General features: G+C 42.0%; 1 protein-coding gene across 2 annotated transcripts in view; it reads right to left on the bottom strand.

Moving 5' to 3' along the window:
• Positions 1-27,780, bottom strand: part of LTK (leukocyte receptor tyrosine kinase) — a 93,556-nt gene that overhangs the window by 11,449 nt on the left and 54,327 nt on the right. For both annotated transcript variants that reach the window (XM_064714788.1, XM_064714789.1), the window contains 17 exons: positions 27,033-27,133; positions 25,283-25,449; positions 20,037-20,131; positions 15,217-15,318; positions 13,422-13,599; positions 12,752-12,902; positions 10,533-10,664; positions 9,840-9,996; positions 8,777-8,959; positions 8,168-8,266; positions 7,522-7,674; positions 6,739-6,849; positions 5,897-6,083; positions 5,131-5,221; positions 3,831-3,895; positions 1,730-1,859; positions 410-507 (listed from right to left, as the gene is read on the bottom strand). In XM_064714788.1, coding sequence (XP_064570858.1) covers positions 410-507; positions 1,730-1,859; positions 3,831-3,895; positions 5,131-5,221; positions 5,897-6,083; positions 6,739-6,849; positions 7,522-7,674; positions 8,168-8,266; positions 8,777-8,959; positions 9,840-9,996; positions 10,533-10,664; positions 12,752-12,902; positions 13,422-13,599; positions 15,217-15,318; positions 20,037-20,131; positions 25,283-25,449; positions 27,033-27,133 — 2,200 coding nt within the window. The remainder of the gene's footprint in view (positions 1-409; positions 508-1,729; positions 1,860-3,830; positions 3,896-5,130; positions 5,222-5,896; positions 6,084-6,738; positions 6,850-7,521; positions 7,675-8,167; positions 8,267-8,776; positions 8,960-9,839; positions 9,997-10,532; positions 10,665-12,751; positions 12,903-13,421; positions 13,600-15,216; positions 15,319-20,036; positions 20,132-25,282; positions 25,450-27,032; positions 27,134-27,780) is intronic.

The raw sequence follows: 27,780 nt of genomic DNA, 5'->3' as shown, positions 1-27,780 counted from the left end.
TGACCTGTGCTGGTGGGATAGGGAAAGCATTTAAGTCAAGATAGGGAGATGATAAGGGAAAGAAATACCTTCTTGTATTCTCAGCCAACACTGAGTGACACTACCATCTAGTGGACTACAGGGCTAATTTCAGCTGTCTCTACGTTGCAGACACTCAAAAACTAGTACTTAAGCCCTCTCACTTGGAACAGACCACTGCCCTCCCTTCAGGACTGCAAAGAGCAGTGCAGAGCCTAACTCCTAAAAAAACCCAGGGAGATCCACTTGGTCATCTAAGCACAAGCCTGCAGTGGTAGAGGAAATACTCTGTCTCCCCTGTGGAGATTAGTCCTGTCTAGTCCACTGCCAATAGAAAGTGTATGAGCCTGATGCACCTTGAGACAGATCAGAAGAGACTGTATCTCCTCACCTGTGGATGAAATGATTCTCTTCCAGGTATTTACAGCCACAGGCAATATCCCTGGCTATATTCAGCAGGTCCTGCATTGTTAGTGTGGATGGCTGATTCTGGAAAAGGACACAAAATGTTAAGGGAAGGAGAGTGAAGTAGAAGAATGTCATTCAGGCAGGGTATAATCAGAGAAGGACAGAAGAAGGGAAAGGGAGAGATATACATACAGGGGGGGTATGGGTTAAATGAGCCAGGAGCAAAGAGGAACATAAAGTAGGTCAAAGCAAAGAATTAGAAAATGAGTAAAATGAGTTAAATCCCAAAAACTTTCTGGAGATTTCGCCTCTCTTGAGCACCGTACATGAGTGCAATCTGGCAAGAGACTTATGGCCTGGTGTGAATAGCCAGTTAAAGGGGGTGGGAGAGAACTACTCCCTGCTGTGTTGTGTGAAGTCAAAAGACAAGCAGGTTTAAAAGGTGAGACAGAAGAGAATATAAAAGCACCCACTTTTAAAGAGTGAGTCAATAAATTATCAACAGAAATTAGTGCATGAACAAGAGAGAGTGAGAGAGAGTAAAAATGCACAAGTGCACATCTTTACACCAACATCAGCATTCATCAGGTTATCTGTACCTGGTAGAAGAACAGTGATTACCCTCAGGAGCAGTATGCAAAAAAGGAATGCTTTACTACAGGACTCCAGGACTGGTACTAACCCTTCACTATCTGCACTTCCCTAAGAACAATAAAGAAAACTTTTTCCAGGAGCCCTGCTCATTTTCATCCCCTTTACATCATTCTCCATAGGGAAATTTTTGTCAGTTTTTCTTTAGGAACTTCTTTATTGCTCTCAGGAAGGGTGAAGATAAATTACTACACTGCTAATCAAAGTCTGAGATATATCAAATAAATTAGGCTCAGCTCTTCAACTGGTATAAATTTGTACTACTCCATATGGTGCCGAAGCACACCTGCTGAGGACTTAGTGCTATGAATTCTGATTATAACTTCAGCTCCTCACGTGCCATCACAGTACATGGAAAACAAAACAGGTATTGAAAAAAAGAAGACCAATTATTTATAGTCTAATTGTCAGTGAAGTCTACAATGGCAGGACAGGATTTTACCTCCTCAATTATTGGAGTTTCTTGCCCTGCTTGGTTTTTGTCTCACTGACACCTGCTTGCATCAAGCAAACCAACACAAGTATCCAGAAGTTTGTGGGAGCTGGGACACACACACAGACTAGCTTGGCTTCAGTGCCTTTATCCAGTTGATTAAAATGTGAAAGCAGTCATACTAAAATCAACCACAGCCTCACATGGAAGCTCTCTCACCGTCCTGGGTCGGTTCTGCCGAAGGAAGCTCTTCATGTCTCCTCCAGCCATGAGCTCCAGCAGAATGAAGCGAGGCAGTGTCTGTAGGCTGACACCGATGCACTGCACAATATTTTGGTGATTGAACTTACTGAAAGCCAAGGTCACAGCACATGGAAGAGAAACACAGCATTAGTACCTGGCCAACATCCATCCATTCTCATTCTGACTTGATATTTGACAATCTGGACTGAAGCAAATCCTGATGCGGTTACAAAAAAATCTTCAGCCATATCAAAATGCCTCTCTGGTTATGACAGCCCAAGAACAGAGTTATGCCTGGCTTTGCCCATGAAAAGTCTTCCGCTGAAGGTATGAAAAGCTAAAAGCAAAGCAGAGTCTTCTGTCTGTGAAGACAGAATTTAATGGACACACTGAAAGATGAGAGTGACATGAGAGGAGTAAGAAAGTTAAACATGCTAATTTCATTGGCATTTGTGATACAAAGTCCTGGCTAGTAGGAATTTGAATTCAGTGTTGGTAATTTTAGACATAGTGCTGTCTAGTTTGGGACTAGGGACTCAGTGTTTAGTCTGCCAGAGGGACTCAGCTAATACCTACTGCAGCAGCTGCTTTTGTGATTCTGCTTTTTATAAAAGGAAGCTGAGCTTGTCACAAGGCACAGTAAGACTCAGTCATTAGACAGCAGCATCTTCCCTTAGATAATGATTACCTGGATAATAAAGGAACTAAAAATAGAAAGGAAGTTGGGGAAGAGAAAGAGTCATGCTACTAAGTGAATCAAGGCACTCCTTAATTGATTAAAATTGCTCTTTAAAAAAACATACATCAGTGTTACCTCCTGTTCACATTTCTTTCAGACTGTGGGGAGTGGCACTATGTCATGAGATTCATGCTTTAATAGCAGAAAACCAGCATCTAAGTATAAGCTGGGCCAGACAATGAAAAGAGGAACTTCACATTGCACAAATTCAAAATATATCAATTCCAAGTACTTAAAATTAACCATGACTATGCTACTATCTTAAAGTCATCCATGATCCTATTATTGTTTTCAGATTATGGATTTCTGTTAATGAAGTAAATTCTAAGGCTGGAATACCTAAAGTACAGGTGATAAGAGGAATGGCTGTCTGTTATATTTTCCAAGAAGATTTTATAGATCTTATAATTCACTGTCAGAGGGTCATGCACATAGGACCTTATAAAGGTTCTGTCAAGCTTGCAAAGACATCAAATCAAATGCAGAACATGTTTGTACAAAAATGTTGCACTTTCTTACTCCTTTGAACGGGATCAGCAGAACCAGTCAACCAAAGTTTTTGTTAAATTGTAATGATTTTTGGGTGGGATAGAGTTAATTTTCCTCACAGTAGCTCATATGGTGCTACATTTTCTATTTGTGATCAAAACAGTGCTGATAACAGATTGATATTTTAGCTGCTGCTGAGCAGTGCTTACACAGCATTTAGGTTTTTCCCACACACACAACTCCCCCACAGTGAGAAGGCTGTGAGGACAAGAGGTTGTGAGAGGACACAGCCAGGACAGCTGGCTCCAGCTGACCTGAGGGACATCCCATACTGTATGGTGTCATGCTCAGCTATAAAACCTGAGGCAAGGAGGAGGAGGAGGAGGGGAAAGGGTCAATCAGAGTTTGGCATTTTTCTTTCCAAGTAGCTGCTGTGCATGATGGAGGCCTGCTTTCCTGGGATGGCTGAACGCATGCCTGCTCACGGGAAATAGGGAAGGAGTTCTTCAGTGCTGCTTGGCTTGCTCACACAGATTTTGCTTTACCTATTAAACTGTTTTTATCTCATCCATGAGCTTTCTTGTCCTTCTGATTCTCTTCTCCCTCCCTCTGCTGTGTGCAGCCAAGTTGCCTACTGGCATTAAAGCACCAGAAACAGGCAACAAAAGAACCTCAGTTATCTTGTCTGAGATAAACAAGTAGTACCTTATATGCTACTAAAATGTCATCTGAAAAATAAGACTGAATTTATTTTCTGAACACAGGCAAGGGAATAAAGGATTCTATGATTACCTACATTACTCTTTTTCCCCCTGCCCACTATCAGTAAAAAAGCCCCTTAAACTATACCTGATAATCAATGCTTCCATCAGGAAATCCATCTCATCCTGCTCAGAGCAGACTTCTGGCAGGGTCTGTTGAGGCAGTGAGGGCCATCCCACCAAAGAATTGAGAACATTTTTGTGACCACCAGAGATAAAAGGAAAAAAAAAAAGAAAATAAAAGAATGAGCATGTAACATATAGATCACCTCAGGCACCTAAGAACAGGGGCTCATCCTTTCAGTGCTGAGTTTATTGCACTGCATGTGACCCATTTGCTAGTTCAAGTCAGGATAGGAAACAGTGACCTACTTGAAAATTTTGTGTGTGTGTGTGAATTGAATCTGTGCACAATTCTGGAGCAAAAATATCTTCAGGTACATCAAGAAAAATATCAGATGGGGACATACAGACCTAGGAAGGTTTTTTAAATGACAGCTGTTATTTATTCTCCCTTTTTTTTGTGCCCACATTGCAGCACATGCTTGCATGCCATATGACACACACAGCCACTTGATTTAAATACTTGTGTCACATGCCCCTGTAGCTTTCTTGCCAGCAGATTTGGACATCTTCTGCTGATACAGATGAACTGGATTACCACAAATGAATGACAGGCTGATCTCCTTCTGCTTACCACTGTGCTCTGGTGCTTCTTCCAGTCTGAATAGTGAAACTGGGTTGGGCAGTGTCAACTGCTTATTAGTGTCCTGGGTTTTCACCCACATTTGTACAGTGACACAGGGAAGTTCATGACATGAAAGCCAGGATGAATAATAGTAGAACTTTTTTTAATTAATGAAGGCTATGTACTTGAGCTGAACTCATAGAAGTAGATTTGTTTCTCTGAGTCACAGGCTTATAAAATAACAGAAGCAGAATATGAGCATCGTTAACTTCAGGGCTGAGTAATTGACAAATCCTGATGCAACAGCAGTCATTTCAGAGAAAACCAGCCTATTGTCTCTTGCCATTAATGACAGAGAAATTATTGTGAAATTGCAATATGTATTCACAGCAGCATCCTTAACACTGTGCAATATCAAAAACCTACCTGAAAATTTCACATACAGTAGAAAAGCACTACTCTCAATATAAAGGGAAGTAATTGAGAAACAACAGAGATTTTTAAATACATCATGTGCAAAAACCTGTGAGAAAGTACTCATCAAAGCTGATAATGTCTGGATGCAGCAATGTGTCCAAGCCTGCATCACACATATGCATATGTCATTATACATGTGATACACACACATTTCCAGCTGGAATAGGGATAACATGGCTCTTATGGGTAATTATTGCTGTAGAAGAAATTTGTGGGTACTGACCTTGATAGCCACTTGTAGAGGGTTGGGGTCCCCTGCAATGCCTACCACAGTTCCCTCATAAACCTCACCAAATGCACCATGTCCTAGTGCCCTGCAAGAAAAGAAGAGGGGTAACAGATGTTATATGTCCTTGGATCCAAGAGCTGGCCAAGCTCTTCTTTTCATCCAGACCAATACAACTCAAAACTTCTGAAAATAGCTTATCAGTATTTTCTGTCACTATCACTAAAAAAGGGAGGTTGGAACCTTGATGGTTCTGAACAAAAAATAGGTCTGCTCACTCCTAGGATCTATCACCAACTGTGGCAAAAGAAAGACAAGAAAAATGGAGAGCAATGGAATAAGGTGGCTGCAGACTGATGTCTTCAGGAGACTGTATAAGACATAAGAATGATCAAATTGTTCCTTCTAAAGCTTATATAACTTTGATCATTATCATCTGGATGATGAAGAGCAACTTAGCGTGTATCTCTTTGTGACAGGAAATTTCCTTGTGATCGGAAATGCTGAAATAGACATACTGCTATAGATTTGAAAGGGAGCTGCTGCCAGGAGGCAAGTGCAATAAAACCACAATCACAGTAGAGGTGAAATACCTGTGTGTGGGAACGTGGAACAGGAGACTCACAATCTTACACTTCTGCTTGAGAACTTCATGGAATCAAATTATCTTAAAGAACATAGCTAGTATCACATCTTTTGCATTTTGGCTGACTTGGACTGGGTGCTTTGCAGTCAGCAAGAGAGGTGGGCCTTGTTTTCTCACCGAAGCAGAGAGATGTTCTTCCGTGGGATCTCCTTCAGCTCGCTCAGAGTGGCAGCTTTCCCTGCAAAGCAGTAGTTGGGGTTGTAATCGGTCATGATGACAGATGTGCGGATTTTGCTCAGTTTATACTCTGGGCTCTGCAGTCGTGCTCTGGATCCCTCCAGCTGTTGCTTCTTCAGGTGATAAACTGCAGGTGGAGAGATGGATAAAAATGCATAAACAAGATCTACAAATGGACAGAAGAGATAATGCTGGCCACACTGAACAGAATGACACCAATCCCAGAATTATAAATGGTCCAGAAACGTCTCTGGCTTGCTGTATCATGCTCTTCTTCACAGTCTTCAGTGATTTAGTAATGGATATGTAAAAAGTGTTATTCAAGCAAACACCTAACCACCTGGGAACAACTTAGGTTTCCTTTGCTGCTGTGTGCATTGGCTGAGGAAGAGTGCTCCACAAGACATCTTGCTGACATCAAATCCAAAAAAACAAACCATCTCCTTGAATGAATTATATATTTAATTACAGATTGTGATTTCATCTAGTATTGCAGTGGATGCTACAGAAACACCTGCTAAGAAGGCCTCCCTAGCTCTATTGCTCTGTGGCAATTAGTGGGGGAGAGCAGTTCTTGCCCTTTGGGACTGTGCTTGTGCCTAACTGTGGGTGGTGATGTTTCCTATCACTTCTTTTTCCCTGTTCCTCCAATCCCCTTGGGAGACCACAACACTTTGGCTCCAAGTACTGAAAGCAGTGGCACGTGGCCAGGTGGTCTCCTTTTGTCGAATTTAGCTGGGAAAAGCCAGGTCAAAGGGTGATAAGAAGTAAGTGTATCTTACTGATGGACAGGCTGCCACAGGTGAGGATCATTCCAAGCACCACAATCACAGACACCACAGCTAAGAGGAGGGGGAGAGACAGCTGTCCTTCTGGTATAGGACCCTGGGGCACTGGAAGAATGAAAACAGTACAGAGATCATGGTCAGAGTATTTTATAAAAATTACAGCAAATCCCTCTATAATCCTGAAGGTTGAAAAAGTACTTAAATAATTTTTAAATCATAGTGAAGATAGAACACAAATTGATAAACCACATATTTCTTATCCATTCTTCAGTTTTCTATAAATGGGTAGCATCACTACTCATAAGTTGAAAATGTCTACAGTCTTGATTTTTTGGCGCTCCAAGAGACTGTGAAAGGAAATAACTGTGAGTACAAGGCATCAGCTGACAGGCACAGTGGGAAACTGCTGTGGAAGGAAGCAATTTGTGTCTTAAATAACTCAGCAGTAGGTGGTACGTTATCCTGGAGAGGTATTTATGCTTAAATATCTGATAGACTGAGCCCATTCAGGAAATTCACACCATGTCTTTTTACAGATATTTTACCTCCTGCCTAATCCAAATGTGAATGTCGGAGATGGTGGCAGAGATGCAGCTCAGCATGTAAGCGAAGGTCAGCAGGAATTTTCAGTCCTATGTTTGACTGACATTTCTCACACCACCTTGTCCATTGGATCCACTAGCTCTAACTCAGGAACTGAACATCAAAAAAGCCAGAAGGAGATAAGATATAAAGAATAGAGATATTATCCAGTGAGGCTAAAACTTCTTAACTTACCGGTGCAGGTGACATTGTCGTTGGCCAGCACAGCCCCCATCTCACACTGGCACACTGGCAGGTTGGTGTCAGGGTCCCTCTTGCAGTTGTCTGAGTGGCAGTGGCTGCAGTTAAGATAGATCTGAACCTCCACCTCACCATGACTCTCCATGGCTGAACAAGGAATCAGACACAACAGGTGGGCTTAGTTCAGTTTTTCCTATCTTGATCCAGTAAGGTAAAAAAGCCAACAGAACAAAACCCAGCAGGTACCTACAACTTCTCTCCTTCTCTGCAGGAGAGCAGATAGTCCAACACAGTGTGGACATGTCAGAAGCCTGATGGGGATCAGTAGGGAAGAAGATATTTGGTCCCTTGAGCAAACAGAGAGGCCTTGAAGTGAATTGACCTGAAAAAGTTGGGGACTGAGGATGTGTGGTTGAATCTGGTGTCTCTCCTGGCTTAGAGATTGAAAAAAGGTCCCAGAGCACTATGAAAATGCTTAAAGAAATGACCACAGCTAAATATCTGACCTGCAGCATGAAATAAACTTTAATGAAATGAACAGAAAAACAAAGACAGGAGAAGAAGGAGGAGGAAAGAGGAAATAGAGAGGAAGAAGGAAAAAGGAGGAAGAAAAGAAATGAGAGTAAGAACCATATTGTACCTGCCAAGGGATGCAAGAAGATCTCTCCTATGGGGTTCACAAAAGAGATGCCATCCTGCCCACCAGCTGTGATATCATCACTATCAGAAGCATGTCCCCCTGGGGAGAGAAGAGTATGGCTAGCTGATCAGTGCTGCATGCTGCAAAAAATATAATGTCTCTGAAAGGTTGCATTCATTCCCATTATCACCTGGGGTCACTCTGCAACCTTCCTGTGATATTGGATGGTATAATGTCAAACCCTCACTTGACCCAGCCAGTATCAGTGTTAGTGAAGTGATTTAATCTAATGCAGGTTTCTCAGTTCAGCAAGGTAAAAATGTTTTGTTTTGAACAGAAAAAAGAAATGGAATATTTTCCATGGGTAACTTGGAAATGGGTGAAAGGGTGATTCATCACACCTTCCAAATATTAAATCACATAGGAACACTTTTATCCTTGATTTCTCCAGTTATGGAGAGATGGTGGAGAGAGGGTGGGTTTCATACTGTTCAACTTGAAGTATCTGTGCCTCATCTCCTGCAGTCATGCACCTCTGCACTAAGAGACCTGCAGGGGCTCTGAAGGACACAAAAATAATCACCATGACTATTGCCCCAGCAGGCTTACCTCTGTACCCTCCGCCTCCTCCCCCAGAAGTACAAGCTCCTCCTCCTCCACCAAAACCACCAGAGGTGGTCCACTGGAGCTTGGCTAGTGCTTGGGGACAAGCTTGACCTCCTTCTCCACCTTCCAGAAGGGACTTCCCAGCCTGAGGAAGCAGACTCTCATCTTGCCAGCCACCACCTCCACCTTCAGTCAGAGAGTGAGAAAAGAAAACAAGAACAGGTAAGAGCAGCACAAGGAGACATGCTTTGCAGAGAGAGGGAGATGAGTCCATATTAATTTCTTAAGTGCCTAGTTCAAGGTAAACTTTTCTTTAAGTTTAAAAGAATATACAGACAAGCTCCTTGCTTCATGGGCAATAACAAACAGGAAATCTAATGCACAGCCTGTGGTATGTGCAGAATAAACCAACAGCTCAGCACCAATTTCTTGTGGTGTTAAGAAAATAAGGAGCCTACCACTCCCCTTCAGGATGACTGGTTAGGGCAGTCAGCCATGTAATATGCTGAGTTTATCAGGGAAATAAAAATACATTGGATTTCTGTATCTCACTTTACTGGCCTCTCTGTAAGCCTATTACAGCAGGAGATGGACAACCACCAGATTTTTTTAATCTCTTAGGAATGGATTCTAGGCACAACCATCACAAAATTATAAATAAGGTTCCATTTCTGGTATAATTCTCATAATACAATTTTGTTGTTAGGGTTTAAGGGGAGTAAGGGGAAAATGTCTTCTCCTCAAAGACCATTGTTACAGTGTGAAGGAGCAGGCTCCATCCCTCAAACGTCGTTTTCCCCAATTCAGTTCATAGAAGAGAGGGGTCTTCCTCTCTTCTATGGAATGGCTTCTACTGGGCGCTCATCAGCTGTCCTGTGCATTCTCTTTTTATCTGGTGACACAACATATAAGAAAATATCCCTTACAGACTAGCAGCATATTTCTTAAAAGTACTGCCACAGAAAAATACCAAAAGACTGAAAAAGAAGCCCTTCACTTCATGCTTACAGGTCAATGGGTGTATTCAGGCACCTGACTCAGACCTGGTGTGGCTTTAGTGTCTCACCTGCTGCCCCAGTCCTCCCACTGACTCCAGGTACTGTAGTGCTGTTCTCAAATTGCTCCAGGGGTACATCATCCAGGGAGTTGTCCTGAGCCTTCAGGTAGGCTTTTCCTCCTCCTCCTGCTGCGATGAGCAAAGGTTCGAAAATGCCATCCTTCTGCTGGAAAACCCCCCATCAAATATCAGAAAAACTTCACATTCCTTGATATACCAACTCGTACAAACTTATCAACGATGATGAAAGCATCCCAAAGAAGAGTGGCATAAGGCCAGGGTAATGCTACTGCTTGTCTCATAGAATCATTACAAAAATATTTCACATCATGTTCCTGAGTACAAAAGTAACTGTTTAGCTGAATGTCAAGGTTTTGTGACATATTTTTTAAAGACTGCTGCCAGTATTAAATTGGGATCCTGGTGTAATTCCCACACGTGAGCTGTTGAGGACTGAGAAACCAGTTCAGCTAGCCTAATGAAGGTGATAAATACAAGCAGGTATATAAAAAGATATCAACAACTAAAAAGACAAAACCCATAGAGAGACAGAAAGAGGAGAGGGAGAGAAAGGCAGAAGAGAAAGATTCATTTTTCATAATCTTTTTTAAAAGAACTGTTCATCATATGCCATGAGTGACAGTGAGAGCTAGTAGCTCTGCTGGACACTGCTCAGGCAGGATGCAAAGAGGAAATACTTACTCTAAAGATGTAGGTTGCTCCTCCTCCACCCCCACCTCCTCCAGCCCATTCCTTCAGGTCCCTTTTTCTTTTGTAATCTTCTTCAATGAGAGATGACTCCCCTAAGCAGATCTTCTGAGTTTCAGGATTGCCCTGAAAGGAGACAAGAAATGGAATCAGATATCAGCAAAGTCCAACTCTTGAGACTTGTCTGTGTATTTCAGTATAATTATGTGATAATACCTGTCATGCATATTAGACATAGATAAACCAGTATGTAGTATGTATCTTTGTAGAAAGTGACCTTTTCTACTTGGACTGTCAGCTGAGGGATAGATCTGTCTGTAACTTCTGATTTGCAAAAATGTAATAACTCATTGTTAATTTCACATTAATTAAATAATTAATATTTTGCATATTTAGAACTTCTTATAACCAAAACATTTAGATATTTTGGATTCTGGATTAATTCTAAGAACTTTCTTACACATTTACTGTTTATTTCTCAAGGAGATAAATGCATAAAGCAAAGGTGACCCACACATAGTTGGGAATAATCTATTGATACATCTTAGAAGAGTAATTTGGAGAACCAGTTTCCTATTCCTGCACCAGTCTTACTGCCTGTGTCCTCTCATTCATGCAGAATCACAGAACGGAAGGCTGGAAGTGACCACTGGAGGTCATCTAGTCAGCCCAGCCTCCCCGCTCAAGCAGACTTCTCTGGGGCATGTAACTCAGGATTGTGTCCAGATGGTTTTTGACCATCTCCAGAGAAGAAGACTCTATAATCCCTCCGGGAAGCCTGTTCTGTTCTCAGTCACCCTCACAGCAAAGAAGCTCTTCATCACATTCAGGTGGAACACGTTCCATTTTCTGCCCACTGCATCTCATCCCAAGACTGAGACTGAGATTGATTGAAAATTGACAGAGGGAGAGCTCTTTCTCAATTCTGTTAGTGATGGTGCATGGCCTTTCTTAGTTGGTGAAGCAATTTGTCTGCTTAGTTTAAATAGGAGAACAAATGACAGCAATGTTGATAAAGACCAGGGGAAAGCAACTGGGGTAAATTTGAGGAGAGAGAATCAAGGTTTGGAGCTGCAGAACTTCTCCAGAGAAAGAAAAACAAACATTAGTCACCCAATATAGAGATTCATCACCATTTTCAAAGCCAAAGAAAGTTGGGCTTTGGAAGTGGGAAAAATTAACTGCAACTTTTTCCAGTAGCACCTGCCAAAGGGAGATAGTGCTGTGTTGTGATTTGCAATTTGGAGAACAAATGATGAAATGCAAGAGATTAATGGACAGCTTTTCAGATTATGACCTAAGACTAGAGAGTGCACTGAAAAGGGAACTGCAGATACACAAATGTATCTTTTATTTAAATAGATATGATTCTTTTATTATATAAAGTGAAGAAAGAGTGGGTTTGGAGTCTATTGGAGCATCTGGGTAAGATATCATCTCCTTTGGGAAAGTAAATAGTAACAGGAATAGTATATGCATCCCCAAACACACCAGTCGGTGAGGAAAAAACAGCTTTGTTCCTGGGCAGGGGTCAACAACACCTCTGGAACAAGGCAGTATCAAAATTGAAGCTGAAAAGAGATTGTTTTTGAGCCTAAGTAACAGAAGGACTTTCAGATCATTTGGTATAGCGTTCTGAGGACACACACATAAGTGTTCATGTCACCAATTTCCATTTCTCTTGAGTGTTTTTTAATAATCACAAAAACCTAATTCAGGGGCCACTGGAGTTAGTAGGAAGATTCTCACTGGTTTTGGTAGGCATTGGATTCAGGCTTTAGTCTCTAAGCCTAGAGAGTATGTAACACAGTGCAGCCACAACACTGCTGAATGATTCCATAAGTAACAGTAAATTTTCTGAAAATCCTGGCAGACACCAAAAACCCTGGACTGTGGAAAAACAAGAGACGGAGCACATCTCTTGCCTATGAGCTTCCTGTTTAAAATAAGCACAAGAGAGCTGATGAAGAACTTATTTCAAGCACCAGGAGCTTAAAGCAAAGTTTTTGTGGGCTTCATATTTGTTTGTGCATTTTGGGATTGTTTTTCTTTTCAGTGTTCTTTATATCTCTTTTCAGATTCTTTCTAACTTCTTTTATTGGGTCTTTCCTGTCTCCTGCCTGGATTCTGGGATTTCTATCTTTTATCACCAAACCCCAAGCCACCCACAGAATCTGCAAGGTCTCTGCCCACATGTGCTTCATGGCCCTCACCCCAGGGCAGGCATCCTCCCCCTGCTGCCCCACTAAGATGTACAGCAGCTCGTCTTTCTCCAGGTGGAAGGTGGCTGAGATGAAGACCCCATGGGACCTCTTATTGTGGTTTTTGGCTCCCTTCCCCCCGGCTGCTCCATAGGCAGAAATCCTGCAAGACAAAGTAAATAAATGAAGAAACAGCTCTCACAATTCTCATCCCCAAAATAAATCCTTCTGCAAGGTCTCCCAGCCTTCACTTCCAAGCAGACATTCCTCCAGAGAGAAGCTGTAGCAGCTTGTGAGTATTCTTTGTCTGAGTCCCATTTAGGTAGGCTGCACAAGAGGACAGACCAACCCTCACCTGAGTACTGGAAACAGAGACTGCAGGAACAAATAGCATGAGCTGGTACAGCCAGAAGTCTAAGGCTACAGGACTGAGATTATGGCAGCACTCCTTGGCTGCATGCCCACTCTCACTCCTCTACTCTTCTTCTGATCTCTTCTACATCTCTGCTCACCCTTCCATGCTTCACAGTAGCTCAGATATTTATTCTTATATCTACCGCTCCTATTTCTTTACTGTCCCCTCCACCTACTCAGTACAGGTGGTCCCACACTTGTGCTTGTTGGAAATCCACAAACAAAAAGCAGTTAGTGTGGCTGCCCCCCAGCACACACTGATCCTCACCTGTATCTGTTTGTGGCTGGCACTCTCCAGACTTGCACTCCCCGGAGCCTGCCCTCCTTCTCCACAGTCACTGACACGTTGCTGTTCTTGTAGGCACTGTCACACTGAGCTTGAGTTGGCCCATGGGGACCACTGGCACCACATGTTGAGAACCACCACAGAACAACAGTTGTGTCCCCTGTGAGCAAAACAGCAAGAGTTGAGTCAGATGTGAGCTTGCCTGCATTTCTCAGATTATACCTACTTTCTTCTAGTCATAGCACAACTACTGCTTTCTTATGGTTACTCTTTGTTTTCTCCTCTCTCCCCTTATTTCCTACACACTATTTGATAAGTCATGGGCTGAAGATAAACTTTATCAATTGGGTGTGAGGGGGGAAACGAAAAGGGAAGAGGGACTGAACTTCTAAGAAAGGGTTTATCCAAGTGTCTCACAGATATGATCAAATTCCTCTTCTCAGTGCCAGTCTGAAGCAAGAAGATGCTCAACTTTCCAAATGAGAACTGAACCATTTAGAACTAAACTCTGTACACAGAGACAAGGGTTGAAAACATCTGTCATTGCAGCTAGTGACCATTTATGAAACACAGTTAAAGTTTGAAGAGATTTGTCTCAGGCTTGCACAAGAAGCCTGTGGCAGCAGAAGTTGCCAGGGAGCAGCCTCTTGCTACCATCTGTAGGGACCCTTCTTCCCCAGGAAATTTCTATCCTGGTTCTCATTAAGCATTATTCTTTTGTTTCTAAACAGTGCAGCAGGTAAGGATGTTTTCTATTTCACAGCCATTTTCTAAGACCCAAAAAAATCCATCTGCTCCACTGAATTGGATGAGGCCTAAGAACAAAACTTTTCAGTAATATATTGAAAAACTGTGTGATACAGTTTGTGCACAAAAGCCAGGGTCAAAAGTAGAACTGTTTAAGAGATGAATTATTAAAATAGAGGTAAAAATTACAAACTTTTAAAGGAAAAATTCCAATCTTGTTTAAAGGAAAAGGCAAGCAAAACTATCCCCAACAGACATTATCCTGTGAACATGCAGATGGATCAATGCAGTATGAGTTTCAGCTGCATTACAGAACTCCCCTGAGCTAATGGGAACAGGCAGCAGTACAGATTGTCACTTTCCAGGTGGACACAGCCTTCAGGAGCTGGGACAGTCACACAGAGGTATTTGTTGGCTGATAAAACAGCCTCAAGAAAACCTCACCTCCTGACCTTCTCCTTTAGACAGCTCTTCTCACCCACATAATTCTTATCTGTCCTCCATAGTGGCAATCTCTACCACTACCAGTAAATTAGTCCCCCAGCGTTCTCTTGTTCTCCTGCTTTTTCATACAATTTTCCTCTTCAGTGTATTTCCTCATCCTTACTTACTTCTCTCTGGATTTTCATCTTTATGCCACTTTTCTACACTCATTTTATTCAGCTTCAGTGCTTAGCGCTCTCTGTATTCCCAACTTTCTGTACAGGTCTGTGCCTTTTGTTCCTAAGCTGCCTTTCCATGCACTACAAATCTGAGCCATGAAGCTTCACACAAACTTCATGCAGTTTTCACTTTAAGAGATTCTGCTTTTCTTTAAAGAGGACCTGCCATCTCAGGGCCGGTGAGCTGGGCTCCAGCAAACTTCTTGCCTGTAGCCAAACAGGGACTACCTGACACAGTCTCCCCATCTTTGGCATCTTTGGATTATATATAGTTGCTTCACTGCTGCAGGAAGGCAGATCACACACAGGGGACAGGAAGGGAGTCACCTTTTATGGCCAAGAGACAAGTTTTCAGTACTGAATCGTACCTGGGAGGGAGGGCTCTTCCAGGGGGTTCAGAGGATGTTCATCCAGGATACTAATCTCACGCGGGTACTGGCGTTTCCCACCAAAATGATTCAGTTGTTTTCCTGTAACAGTTTGTAGAACAGAGAAGGAGGTGGGAGGATGGTAGAAGAGAGCAATAGAAAATTTAAAGATTACATGAATTAATTAAATACAACTGTATGTTTAAGATAAGTAAATATTACCGTGGGTAGAAAGGTGTTTTGAACAATCATAATTTTGTGTTACTCTTTTGAGCCCATATCTTAGGTAAGCTACTTTTATCTGTGCTGAAGGCAGTGGGTCTTCACATGAACACAGACCCTCCATGTTACTCCATGCAGGATAAGCTCCTTGGTCTGCAATTTCCCATAGCTGTGATTATAGGAGATTTTAGGAAAAATGTAGTGTGGGAGAACAGATACCAGGTATTGATGTTCTGCTGTTCCAACAGGCAGGTGACAATTCTGGACAGTCAAATGATTGGAGGTGTAAAGGAAAGTGGTGACATAAATCCTTGTCTTTAGTTCTGAATAGTGTCATGGCAAATAATCCAGCTTAACAGATCACTCCCACCTCAGCAACAAACTCTGAGCCTCTGAGAGCTCACTTAGAGAATAAATAACTAAATAAAATTACATGCCTCACTAACATACACAGTTAAGTAACAGAAACATACCCTTGTCACAAACTGTTAATCTTTGGACAAACTTTTTTGAAAATCACAGAGCAAAACCATACACTTCTGACTACTGAGATAAGCCTTTGAAAACCAGCCCTTTCTCAGAGAGGAGGAATTTAAAATCAACTGCTGATCCAAATAATCTGAATGTGCTAAGAACACCTCAACACCAATGCTGCCTTACAGCAGGAAAATAATAATGAACCCTTGCCTCATAATCTGCAAGCATCCTGTTTCAATAGTTAAATTGCCCATTTTTATGCAAATATTTTGATTGGAAAATCTCTAAGAAAAAGGCCAGGCTTCCTTCCATTTTGTGAGCTCTCAGTTGATTTAATACTGAACATTTTTAATCAGTGGAAAAACATTACAAATATTTCAATTTCTTCCAGTTGTGAGAATCTAACAGCTGTCTGATGCTCTACTGAAAAGAGACTCACTCAGTTCCAGATGGACAATTATCTCTGCCACAAAGCCACTGCTCTAAATAGCAATAATTAACACCCTTGTTAGCTGTGTCAGAAAGGCCAAATAAGTAATTGAAGCATGGAGACCTTGCTGAGCTTTTACTCCTGAGAATATTCCCCCCAGGTCTGACTGAAAGCACATTGATGCATGCAAACAAAAGAAAGCTTTGTACTGACACACTCTGCTCATACTGAGATGGAGAACTTCAATGGATGAAATTGTCAAGCCAGTGAAAAATGAAATTAACCCAAAACAAATGAAATTAATCAAATGCAAGGAGGAAAACAGAATGAAAAATACAATGGCCAGAAAAGATGTTTCCCAAGGCCTGCACTGAATTACAAATTCCAAAGGTCACAACAGTTTCAGACACTTAGCGATGTACCAGAAGCCTGGTTATGTTTGCCAGAGCAAAGGAATGTAAATCACTCTCTGAAACAGAGTTGATCTTTGTGTCTGCATGGATTTTTTTGTGTCATCCCATCCCAATGAGTATCTTAAGGCAATGCCTCATTTCCAAACAGTCTTTCCTCCTTTTCCAAACAGTCTCAAACCCTTGCTCTCCAGAAGAAACTTTGTCTCCTCCGTGCTAAGCAGCAGATCAGCTGCGCCACGGGCTGAGCGTGGCCTTGTCCACACCAGCTGCTAAACGCTTTAAAGGCTGATTTATGCACTGTCAGACACAAACTTGTAAGGTGGCATTTTCTACAGACCCAGTCTAGCCTGGGACCCAGGGGCTGGTGCTTCAGTCTATTTTAGTTTCCACTTCCTCTTCTAACAGCAAACATGTTGACAGTAGAGTGAATGGAAGGGAACAAGAATTAATCCATATTAAGGTGTATCTATATAAAAAAAATGCAAAAAGCACAGACTTCCTCTTTCCAGGTATTAGCTAACACTGATTTCTCTGCTGAAATGAGACAGAGCGAAGTGTAAAGGAGAAAGAGACATCTTCTGCAAGCAGAGAGCTAAAATAATTCACTCATTCACTGCTTCAATATCTCTGTGACTGTAGTGAAAAGGGAGATAGAGATCTGGTGGCTGAGACTAATCAGAGTAAGATGCCTCACAGAATCCTCAAAGTGTGAATGGTCTCCTCAGAGATCCCACCTCACTAATGATGATTGCAATACTTCTGAAAATCAGACTTTGATGGATCAGGGACTCTAAAATCAAGAAGTAGAGGTAATCTGTACAAAAGCTCTCTTTGGACAGCCTTGCCATTTATAAAGCAATCTGGGAAATCAAAAATTATGCACAGACTGAAATTTCTAGGCCAGGGCAGTAGAGTTTGACAGACCACAGACCTGTGATCTTAATTGGAACAATACAATGCTTAGAGCGCCAAAACATAATAGTAAAGGCAGTGAGAAGGGCAACTCAACTATCAGCATTCTATTTGCTGTGCTAGTCCACATTTTCATGTTAAAACACTCAAAATTCAGACCGCTTCCCATATAAGCACTATTTCACTGAAATTATGAATATCTTTATGCCTGTCTGCCTGAAGTTCTCACAATGAACCAGACATGCCATCCAGCCTGTGACACTGTCTTACACAAGGTGATGGTATAAGCCAAAATGTGGTTTCACCTCACCCTTTCCACAGGGAAAAACATCTGTCAGTGCCCAGGAGCTGCCATCTAAAGAATGGTCTGTTTGGGTTTTGTCCTTATTGATGTCTCTTCAGCTGCCCTCACTACCCAGTTGTTCATTTAAATCTTACTGAACCTTTCATCTCAATTTTAAGGTCTGTGGAAAACCTCACCTTCTTTCCCATCTTGCATATAGAAACAGTGCTTTCATTCAGCACTGGGTTTTGTAGAGAGTTGAACTACAAAATTGAAATAGATGAAGAAAATAATATTTACATCCTAGCAAGCAGCAAATCCTTCCTTCCTGCCATACATCCTTCCTGCTGCCCTCATGAAAAGAACTCACTGCTTGGATTTTAATTGGCTCTGTCTCTGACATCTGAAACCTGTCCTTGCCAGAGAGAAGTAATTTCATTACTGGAAACACAGCAGAGCTGCTGGGCTTGTCTGTAACCTAACTGAATTAAAGTCATGAGAAGAAAAATACAAGGGGGCTGCTCTCAGAGGCGAGAAAATGTCAATTTGCTAAGAGGATTCAAGGAACAGGGGCAAGTGCAAGGCTTCTGAGAAAAGTTTCCCTTCTGCTATGTTTCATCTGCATGACTCACACATCCCTGGGTCGTGCCTTCAGATGGGGTAAGTCCAGTTGCTCCTGGACATCAGTGCAATTCATCCCAATTGAAAATAAGGAGTAGCCTGGGTGGTCTGATGGACAAGCTCTGATAACATTGCTGCAGGGGCATTTACACCCCACCTGTTTGCCTAAGGATGCATACCTAGACCACTCCCAGCAAAATGTCTGTGGGTAAACTGGAGGGTCTATCTGAGAGCAGTAAACTCTAGCAGCTGGGTGCACATCAGCTGGCCCAAGTGCATCTGGAGTCACTCCCTTCAGCTTTCTCAAGATTCCAAAACTAGCTGTTAACATGGAGGTCGGGAGAGAGGACTGTAAAGAACTGGAGTGAAAAAAATGAAATTACCATAAAGGACCAGCTTTTATTCTTAATTTCAAGTGAAACTGTGCATACTCAGCATTTTATAGAAGAGTGGTTTCAGTGCCTGCAGAACAAAGGGACAGAGAACAGGACACTGAACCAGAAAAAGATGGGAAGGAATAGTGGCTTCTGTTGATGAGCTTTTACCACATCTGTTTTGACATAAACCTTCCCACATGTTATGTTAGGCTACAGGTAGCCGCTGCAGGGACATGCTATGACCCTAAATGCTGACATATTGAGTGTAGTGACACGTAGAGTGGCACCGTATCACCAATCCCCATTTTATCTGCAACAGAATTCACCATTCAAGTGTTGTATATCTTCCAGTTCCTTTGCAACGGAGCATATTTTTCCCCAGGGATAAAAGAAGGCAGTTTCTAATATTTGCAAGTAGTACAAGTACCTAAATTCTTTCCCTTGTCTGCTAAGAAAATCCACTACGACTCCTGCTAACATGTTTCAAAGGGTAGCACTGGCTCCATTGTTCTCTGGAACTGTTGTCAGACACGTTATATAAAGGAAAGCTGTTATATATCTGGCAGTGATAGCTAACGCACCTCCTTACAGACTAAAACAAACTTGTTGGAGTAATCTAAATTTTATTGTCAGAAGGTCAATTTACTCCTTTATTTTCTTTCCTTTCTGCACAAAAATATGGTGACTTTTGCCTTTGACTTTAACAAATTTGTTTCAGGTATCAATTACCAGGGTGCATAGATCAGCAGGGACTGTGGAAAAAGAGTGTGATGTAATCCCTCCATTTAGGGCTAAGGAGTAAGTTTAGTGTTTCTTGCCAAGACACACAGACAGGTCTCAACTATGTGATACAGAATATCCCAGTTTAGAGAAAAAAGAAAGAGCACTGGGAGATTGACACGGAGTAAAATTGCCTCTACTTGCAATCTTCAGTAGGTCTGAGATAAAATGGCATTGTGCTGACAAAGGTGACACAAATGATCCATACACACTCTGTGGGGAGAACAGAACATGTGTCTTGGACCTGTGGGATGCTGATTACACTACCTACGTTTTTGGGGGATTCTGTGACATTTGTGGCTCACCGTCAGTGAAGCAGTTCAGGCCAAATGTAATGTTGTCGATAGCAATGTCAGCTTGGGAATTCCAGCCCCAGGTTGCCAGGAGTTCCAGTTGAAACCTTTGCAATAAGACAGATATTTTAGAGAAGACTAATAAAGGACTAAGGAGAGGGAAAAACAAAACAAACAAACAAACAACCAACCTCCCTAAAAATACAATGTTCCCTTTTGATGGAAAAAACATCATCACTATTTAGAATTTTTCCTCCAGGCAAGTCCAGCTGAGCAGCCAAAAGGGCTTGCTCTAAGTCTTGGACACATATAAACCCCTTGTAAGTGCCATAACATTCACACAATTTCACATTTCATAGGGAACAGGATCAAGAGCCTTACTTCCCCTGCTATCTGCACATACATACAAGCAACTGGCCCCCATTAATTGTTATACACAAACAACCATCCATATTCATTACCACAAACAGTCAGAGAGTTAGACTGGGGGAAAAAATATCTTCTTTCCACTCCCAAAAAGATAAACACTGAGCAGAATATCCAAAAGTCTTGGGCCTGATCCTCAGCCAGTGTAACTCAGAAGGTGATATGAGTTTATTTCAGAAGGGTAGGACTTTATAAATTTCAGCCATAATTCCTTGAAGATTTAGCTCCCTGGGCTGTCTCATCTTTTTCCACTATGACCAGGAGTTCCTTATCTAGGAGCTCAGTCATGTCCATGTGTATTGCTACCTTCTGAATTCACAAGGAAGAAAGAAAATGAGCTGAAGGATCTCCTTCTAATGGATAGAACTGAATTGTTTTTCATTACATTTCAGAAATAAACAGATGTCTGATGTCCAGTCCATTTAGAGCTTATTAAAAGCATATGGGCAAGACCTCTGTTGCTGTCTCTGGTAAATCTCGATGATGATTTATGAGAGATCAAGCACTGACCTGCCTAACACATTAATCATTCAGCCTAGAAACACACTTGTCCCAAATTAGTGGCAGTAAAATATGTGTGTGCATTCCACCCACCAACCAAATGTTGGTTGATATCCACAGTTAGTTGCACTGCTGCATAAAAATCTTTAGGGATAAACTGCTTTTATCCCAACTCAAGAATGACCCCTTGTGCATAAATGAAGACATCCACACCTTCAGGATCTGAGCACTCTAAGACTAAGAGCAGCAAATGCAAATCAAGGGTCTCTTGAATGACCTCTTAGCTGGGGTGTTAGAGGAATTTTTCATTAGATCCCCTTCCTACAGAAACCCTCCTCTTCAATACCAGGCTTAGCAGGAGCATTTTCAAACCTCGTATAAGTCCACTGACAAATGACAATAATTCCCCCATTTGTCTGATGGAAGAGAGTCAGAGCACCCTGAGCCCAGAACCAGGGCACTTGCAGGACCCACAGGCATGGGCAAAGCAGCCCATCCTACTTACAGCACTCATATGGCATTATAGCCTTGGTCAGGTCAATCTGCTATGTCTGGTCCATGGAGACAGAGCAGACAAGGGTCCCTGGCACTGCACTGCAAGGTAGGCTTCTGCTCCACAAGCAGGAGCAGAGCAGTACAAGGGGGACCTTGAGGGATGACAGCCCCTCCCCACCTCCAGTGCATGAGAATTGACATTTCATAACCTCTAAGCTCTGTATGCCTCCCCTTCCCCTTAACTTCAAAAAAAGGGAAGGAATTTGTCTTTTGAACTCAGTGCCGTCTTTGCCTGAGGGGTTTCCAGAGTTCCTGTTCATTAATCTCTTTTTGCTGACCCCAACAAATTATGTTCTCCAGCTCTCTGTTGTCTGGTCATCTGTCTGTTTGGTTTTCTTCTGGTAGCATTATTTCTCCTTGTGTACGTGAACCAAGTAAGTGAATTTGCCAGCCAATCACCAAAAGCATTTTTTCAAAGTAGCTAGATGCCCAGCTGGGAGGCTGATCAGCAAACTGTCTTCCTTTTCTCCTAAGAAATAAATTCATTGGATGAAGGTGTTGCTAAAAACTACCTAAACAGAGCCTTTGTGTCCTTCTTGTCTCCTTTTTGCTAAGGTTTCTGAACTTCTGACCCCATGAAGCAGCTCATGGCCTGCAACTTGTTACGTCTCAATTCATGCCTACTCTTCCCCCTGTGTAGTCTGTCCCCTTCCTGCCCACTTTACTGCTGCCTACCATCCCCTTGAGGAACCAGGGAAAAGTACAGCACTTTCCTATAGCTAGAGAAGAACAGGAGTTTCCCAAATATTTGGGATACAGAAAAACAGCATGCCAGCTCAAAATGTGCACTAAAAATGAACGCAAGTGCAGCATTGCTAGAGCTTGCATTACTAAGGAAAGCTGACAACATCCATAAATACACAGAATAGTCATTCAGGAAGTTATATACCAAACTGCAGTAAAATTGTCCAGCAATGTTTATCACACACCTCTATTTACCATTGTTTTCAACTTCACTAACATTAAAGTCACTTAGGCTGAGCTTTTCTATTTTGGGTGACTTGGTATGGCTTTTCTAGCAGTCAAAACATTTTGTGAGTGCTGAGGATGAGGCAATGCAGGGATTCATGATTCTGACCATGCTCAAAAATGCTGGTAACTTTTTAAGTACTCTGTGCTACTAGGTATTGGAAGAGGGATCTGAAATTTGGAAGGAAGAGAGCCACATATCAGGCATGAGGTGTTTCTTTTTCACATGAATGAGAATCAATTAAAATTTTAAGAAAACAGCTTTAAAATTTTTAAATCCCTGACATTTCTATGCCTCAAATTTTTTTTTAATCCTGCAGTTTCCTCTTCCCTGGATATCTGAAAGTCTCAGGCAAATAGTACTTTCCACGCAGTGCTATTATGGTCCATGTCAGTTCTGCTTCAGCTACATGAGGTGAGAAATACCCTTCCAAATAAAAAGATAAACATTTTTTTTCCCCAGCTTTCCTTTCTGTTGCTGATTCTGGCCAAAGAGAAGAAAAAAAAAAGCTGCCTAAACTGAATCCAGAGTTAACAAGGTGTTATCCTGGAGAGAGGCTGAGAGCTCACTGGGAATTTTACAGCAGAGGAGCTTACACTTGGTGTGCAGGGGATTTGGGCCCAAGATCTACAGAGAGAATTAAAGAGCCAATCAAACAGGAGTACTGGGAATAAACCTTTACTGTAGGTCTGGGAGCATTGAAATGAAAGCACACTAGAGATAGCTAGGAGGAGAAGGGAAGTGCAGGGAAGGGATTCAGACTTCTTAATTAAAAAAATCCAAAACTAAACAACACACAGAGACAGCAGCTGCTAGAAGAGAGATGTAAACAAGAAGCAGGGAGAATTTCAGAAAGGAAATAACAACCAGAGGCATGAGATAGATAAAATGGTTTCCCAAATGGGAGGCTGAAGCAAAAGAGAGACCAAGTATATGAAAACAAGGAAGAAAGGCAACAAGTGCCCACAGTAGCAGATAGGACAGAAGGAATAGAGCATGGAAACAGCAAGACAAGAGGACTGGGACAGAGCCCATGTCCTAGGAGCACAAAGACCAGGTTTTCCTCCCTTGGGGAAATGGCTTCAGCACCTTCAACTCAATGGGTGCTTGTTCTGTGTCTGTTACAGGTCAATGTAGCAAATGGCAACTTATTACTTCTGGCAGTCACCTGGCTATCACAGCTGGTACAGATTTGCCTTCTGGACTGAACAGTTCCATCCTTACTCATTGTGATCATCGCTGTTATGCCACTCAGTTTTAAATTTGAAAATGTCATACAGAAAGGTTACATGAAGTAAAACAAGACAGAACTACTTGAAATAGACTGCAATAATTAATACATGCATAACCTAACTACAGCTTTCATTTTGCCTAAGTGCTCAACTTTTTCAAACATTATGGTATTTGAACATTTGAATATCAATTTGTTTTTCATGCCATTCTGGCTAGTGCTCAAAAAAAGTGTCTTGCTGTCCGTTCTCTTCTGCCACATAAGATTCATTTTGCTTCGGAATTACGAGCCAGTACAGAGATTGGAGGCTTCAGGGAAAAAGCATAAGGAACTGTAATCAGAGGAGGCAGAAGTTCTTAAATAGCTCTAAAGACCCCCTTGGTCTCTGCTGCAGACAGGTCCACAGCGGAGTGCCCAGAGAAATGAGCCATTCTGCACTAATTCTTTACATATTGGCCACACTCTACATATTCACAACTAACAGATAGTAATCCACAGGGCTTCAGATTGTGTCCAACAAGAATTTTAAATACAGCGCTAGCAGGCAGACCAATCCTACCCTAAAGGAATCATTCATGGCAAATGTGTGCATGGTGAACATGTGATAATACTGACAGGTAATCAGTAGGTAATAATAATACTGATAATACTGAAAGATAATCAGGAAATTAAACCAGAAAGAGGGTAGAGCAACATTTATAATATTCACTGTACAACTTTGGAGGGTTTTTTTTTCCTTAAGTTTCATGTGAAACAGGCCTTCCTCAGGAATATGCAAAAAAAAAAAAAAAAGTTCCCCCTCCCCCCTCAAAAAAAAAACAGATTGGAGAAATTGAAAAAAATAAAAACTTATGTTGTGCAAAATAACCAGCTACCAACACCAGCTACATGACTTGAGATTGAGTTTCACCAGGTGAGGGAGAAGAAATGCCTGAATTAAATTTGATTGCATTGAAATTCTTTAAATCTTCAATATTTCACTTCATCTGAAAACCAATGTTGCACTGCATTTCTACATTTAAACCCATGAAAACTTTAGTGTAAAGTTCATTTGGGCAACAGTCTTTTTCTGAAATCATTGCATCAGTAATGTGGCAATGAAGGATTTCCAGCTGCCCAGGCTACAGTGACATTGATCCTAAACTGGACAGCTCTATTGGCTGAACTGTGGAATTACCATGCCTTTGACTCATGTGAGTGTTTTCTACTATGGGAGTATGAAGTGCAGCTATTCTAATGCAGCTGTTTCCCTGCTGGGAGCACTTTGCCCCTGTAAGTACACTGGCTTGCTCAGATTGCTAAAAGGTTTTTAGTACAGATGCTTGCTGTTCCCAAAACCTAAGTACTGTTTGAGGCTGCACAGAAGTGCTGTCACATGGCATGGGGTTGTGTTGAGCTAAGCCATGCATGTGCACAAAGATATGCACTTATGGCAGAATACTTCCTGAGCAAGCAGAGTCACTTAAAAACAGCTCTGAAAGAAGGCAGGAATGAAAGTGACACTTCACAACAAAGACAGGAACAATTTACTAAATCTATAGGGGTAACTCTGGCTGCCAACAGTGGAGCTCTTACCGGTTCTGAAGCACTGGCATCGGTAAGGTGATGAGAAACCAGTGGTCGCTCCAGCTCCCTGCCCTTTCCCACATTGGCAAGGTGATTGGAGCTCCCTTTATCTCTTCCCTGAGAGAGAAGGAGACTGTACCATTGTAGCTTCCAAAAACATGCACTGAAAATTGAATCTGTAACAGAGGAAGAAGAGGCAAAGAATGATAATCTGTGACAAAGGGGAAAAGTAGTCACTTCTCCCGTCCCTAGGAATTTGAGACACCAAACCTCTGAACCTGGGTCAAATTCTTTAATGACAGAAATCACTAATCTCCCACTCATTGACTGTATTTGACTCAGGCACGGTTACTAGCACAGAACTCTCTCAGGGAAGACCCGAACTGACACTCCTGTTGGGCAGCTGTTCCTCAACCACTGATGACAATATCCACAGTCTCTGACACCATCTGGGTGAGAGGACTGATTTCCTTGTTATTGTCTTCTCTGAGGGGAGAGCTGTCCTGCCCAGATACCTTTAAAACAAGAACTGTCTCTAGAGGCAGGAAACCTCAGTCCATCTACCTGCTCCAGTTCATAGGCACCACCTGAATTGTAGCGCCCCTAAGACAAGTGAGCAACAAAATCAGCAGGCCAAAGAATGTTTTGAAGCAGGACTTGTCCTCTTTCTTTGAAACAACCACTTGCAGTTTGCCACAGAGCAAGAGAAAGTTGTCATTTCTACCACTGCTGTGAATATTCAGCTGTTCTTAATGTTACAGAGAGCTCCAGAACTGGCAGGAAAGGGAGCACACACATGTTCTGCAAAGAACAACCACAGAAGTTTCTTGATCCTGCAATGTGGCCTCAAATCCTTGCCAGTGGAGCAAAGAATCTCCTGTGGCTTCTGCGCAATAACCAACAGCTACTGCTTCTCCTCTCCTGGTTTTGTAAACCTATCTCCAATCACATTTTATTTTGTTGTTTATGTTGTACCCAGCATATTTTACCTGGATTTATAAATAAATAGAAATGCCAAAGTTACATTTCTGGCACCTGCACCGTATTTATTTTCCCAGCTCTAATTAGGAGGCATCAAAGCTTCCTCTTTTTCCCCTAGCAAGCCTGGACTCCAGCTCAAACTTGCAGCTTAATTTTCCTAAGTGTTATGACTATAATATTATTTAATATTTTCAATTCCAACATCTCAGAGCTGCAAGGCAAGTTGTGTGATTTTATCAAGGCCAGGTTGCATTAACCTTATGAAATTCCTGAAGAATATGATCAGAAGTTTATTATATTCATCTATTTCTGGAAAATCCAATGCATTCTAACTTCACACTCCTGTTCTCAGTGAAACTATCAAGTTTATTTACTCCTGTACAAGTATTGCAGAATTTATGAAGAAAAATCTCAGCAGCAGATATACTAAAAGACTGAATGGCCCAGCCAGAGAGCTCCATTTTCTGCAACAACTGGCTGCCCCATACAACTTAGCTGTTACCTCTCAGAGTTACCTCTCAGTAACTCTTCCTATGTTGTACAGCCAGGCTGGGGAGTTTTCCACAAGGAGTAACTGATTTGGGGCTTCTTCTTTCACTTACTGGGAATGCACCTCACATCCCCTTTCCAGTTCTGAACAAGTGGCCAGCTAGGCAGCATAGCCAGCTCTTCTGCTTTCCAGTGTTGTGCAGAGGGACAGGAGAACAGGCTAACTGTGTAAATGGTGCCTACAGCCTGATGATTTACTCCACAAAGGTGCTTAGACAGAGTGACACACCTGGTAGTCTTCAGTGGCAAGACTGGCTGGCAAGCTGGTACTGGAAGCTTTAGCCATACCACTTGTCTGAGTGCTGTCTGCTCGCAGGTAGAGGAAGTGTCCTGTCAACACAAAAGTGAAAAAGACAAAATGATCTCTTGGTTTTTTTTGTGTAATCACTTGAAACAATTTAACATTATTAATGTTGCTGTAGGTATGAAAGCATATGTAGGTGCAAGCAGGGCTTGAAAGCAAGTCTGTTGGTGAGGTTGTAGTAAACACTCTGGTAGATTTTAGCAGCACAAAAGTCAACATCCCAAACCCCTTATTGGAATGTGAGTGGGTAAACCTCAGAGACCACTCAAGGTCTTCCCATAGAGAGGTGCACACCAATCCACACTCCTAATTCCTACACCATTAGCATCAATGACCCTTGCTGAGTAAAACACTGGGCTGGAAGAGTTTGTTTGCAGTCTTTGTTTCCAGAGAGAGCTTACATAAGCTCTCAGGAGACAAACAGGATACTTGCATGGAAACCCTTCATTTTGGCAGGGAACTGTGAGGCAAGACTCATGTGTACTAACACTTCTGACTTTCAGCCTGAACAAGTGAGTGTCTGGCCTTCCTCCTTCTTATTTAGCAAGTTGACAGTTCTGCAGTTCTGTTGGGCAATTTTTACCTTGTGATGCAGCAGTTATCATATTGCTGCTGAGGTGCTCTGCTACTGAGCAGCTCATAAGAGAAAGGAGGATGGAAGAATATGCTTTAT

This window comes from Zonotrichia leucophrys, chromosome 5 (genome assembly GCF_028769735.1).
Source record: "Zonotrichia leucophrys gambelii isolate GWCS_2022_RI chromosome 5, RI_Zleu_2.0, whole genome shotgun sequence".
Lineage (NCBI taxonomy): Eukaryota > Metazoa > Chordata > Aves > Passeriformes > Passerellidae > Zonotrichia > Zonotrichia leucophrys.
This window is presented reverse-complemented; position numbering and strand designations above follow the sequence as displayed.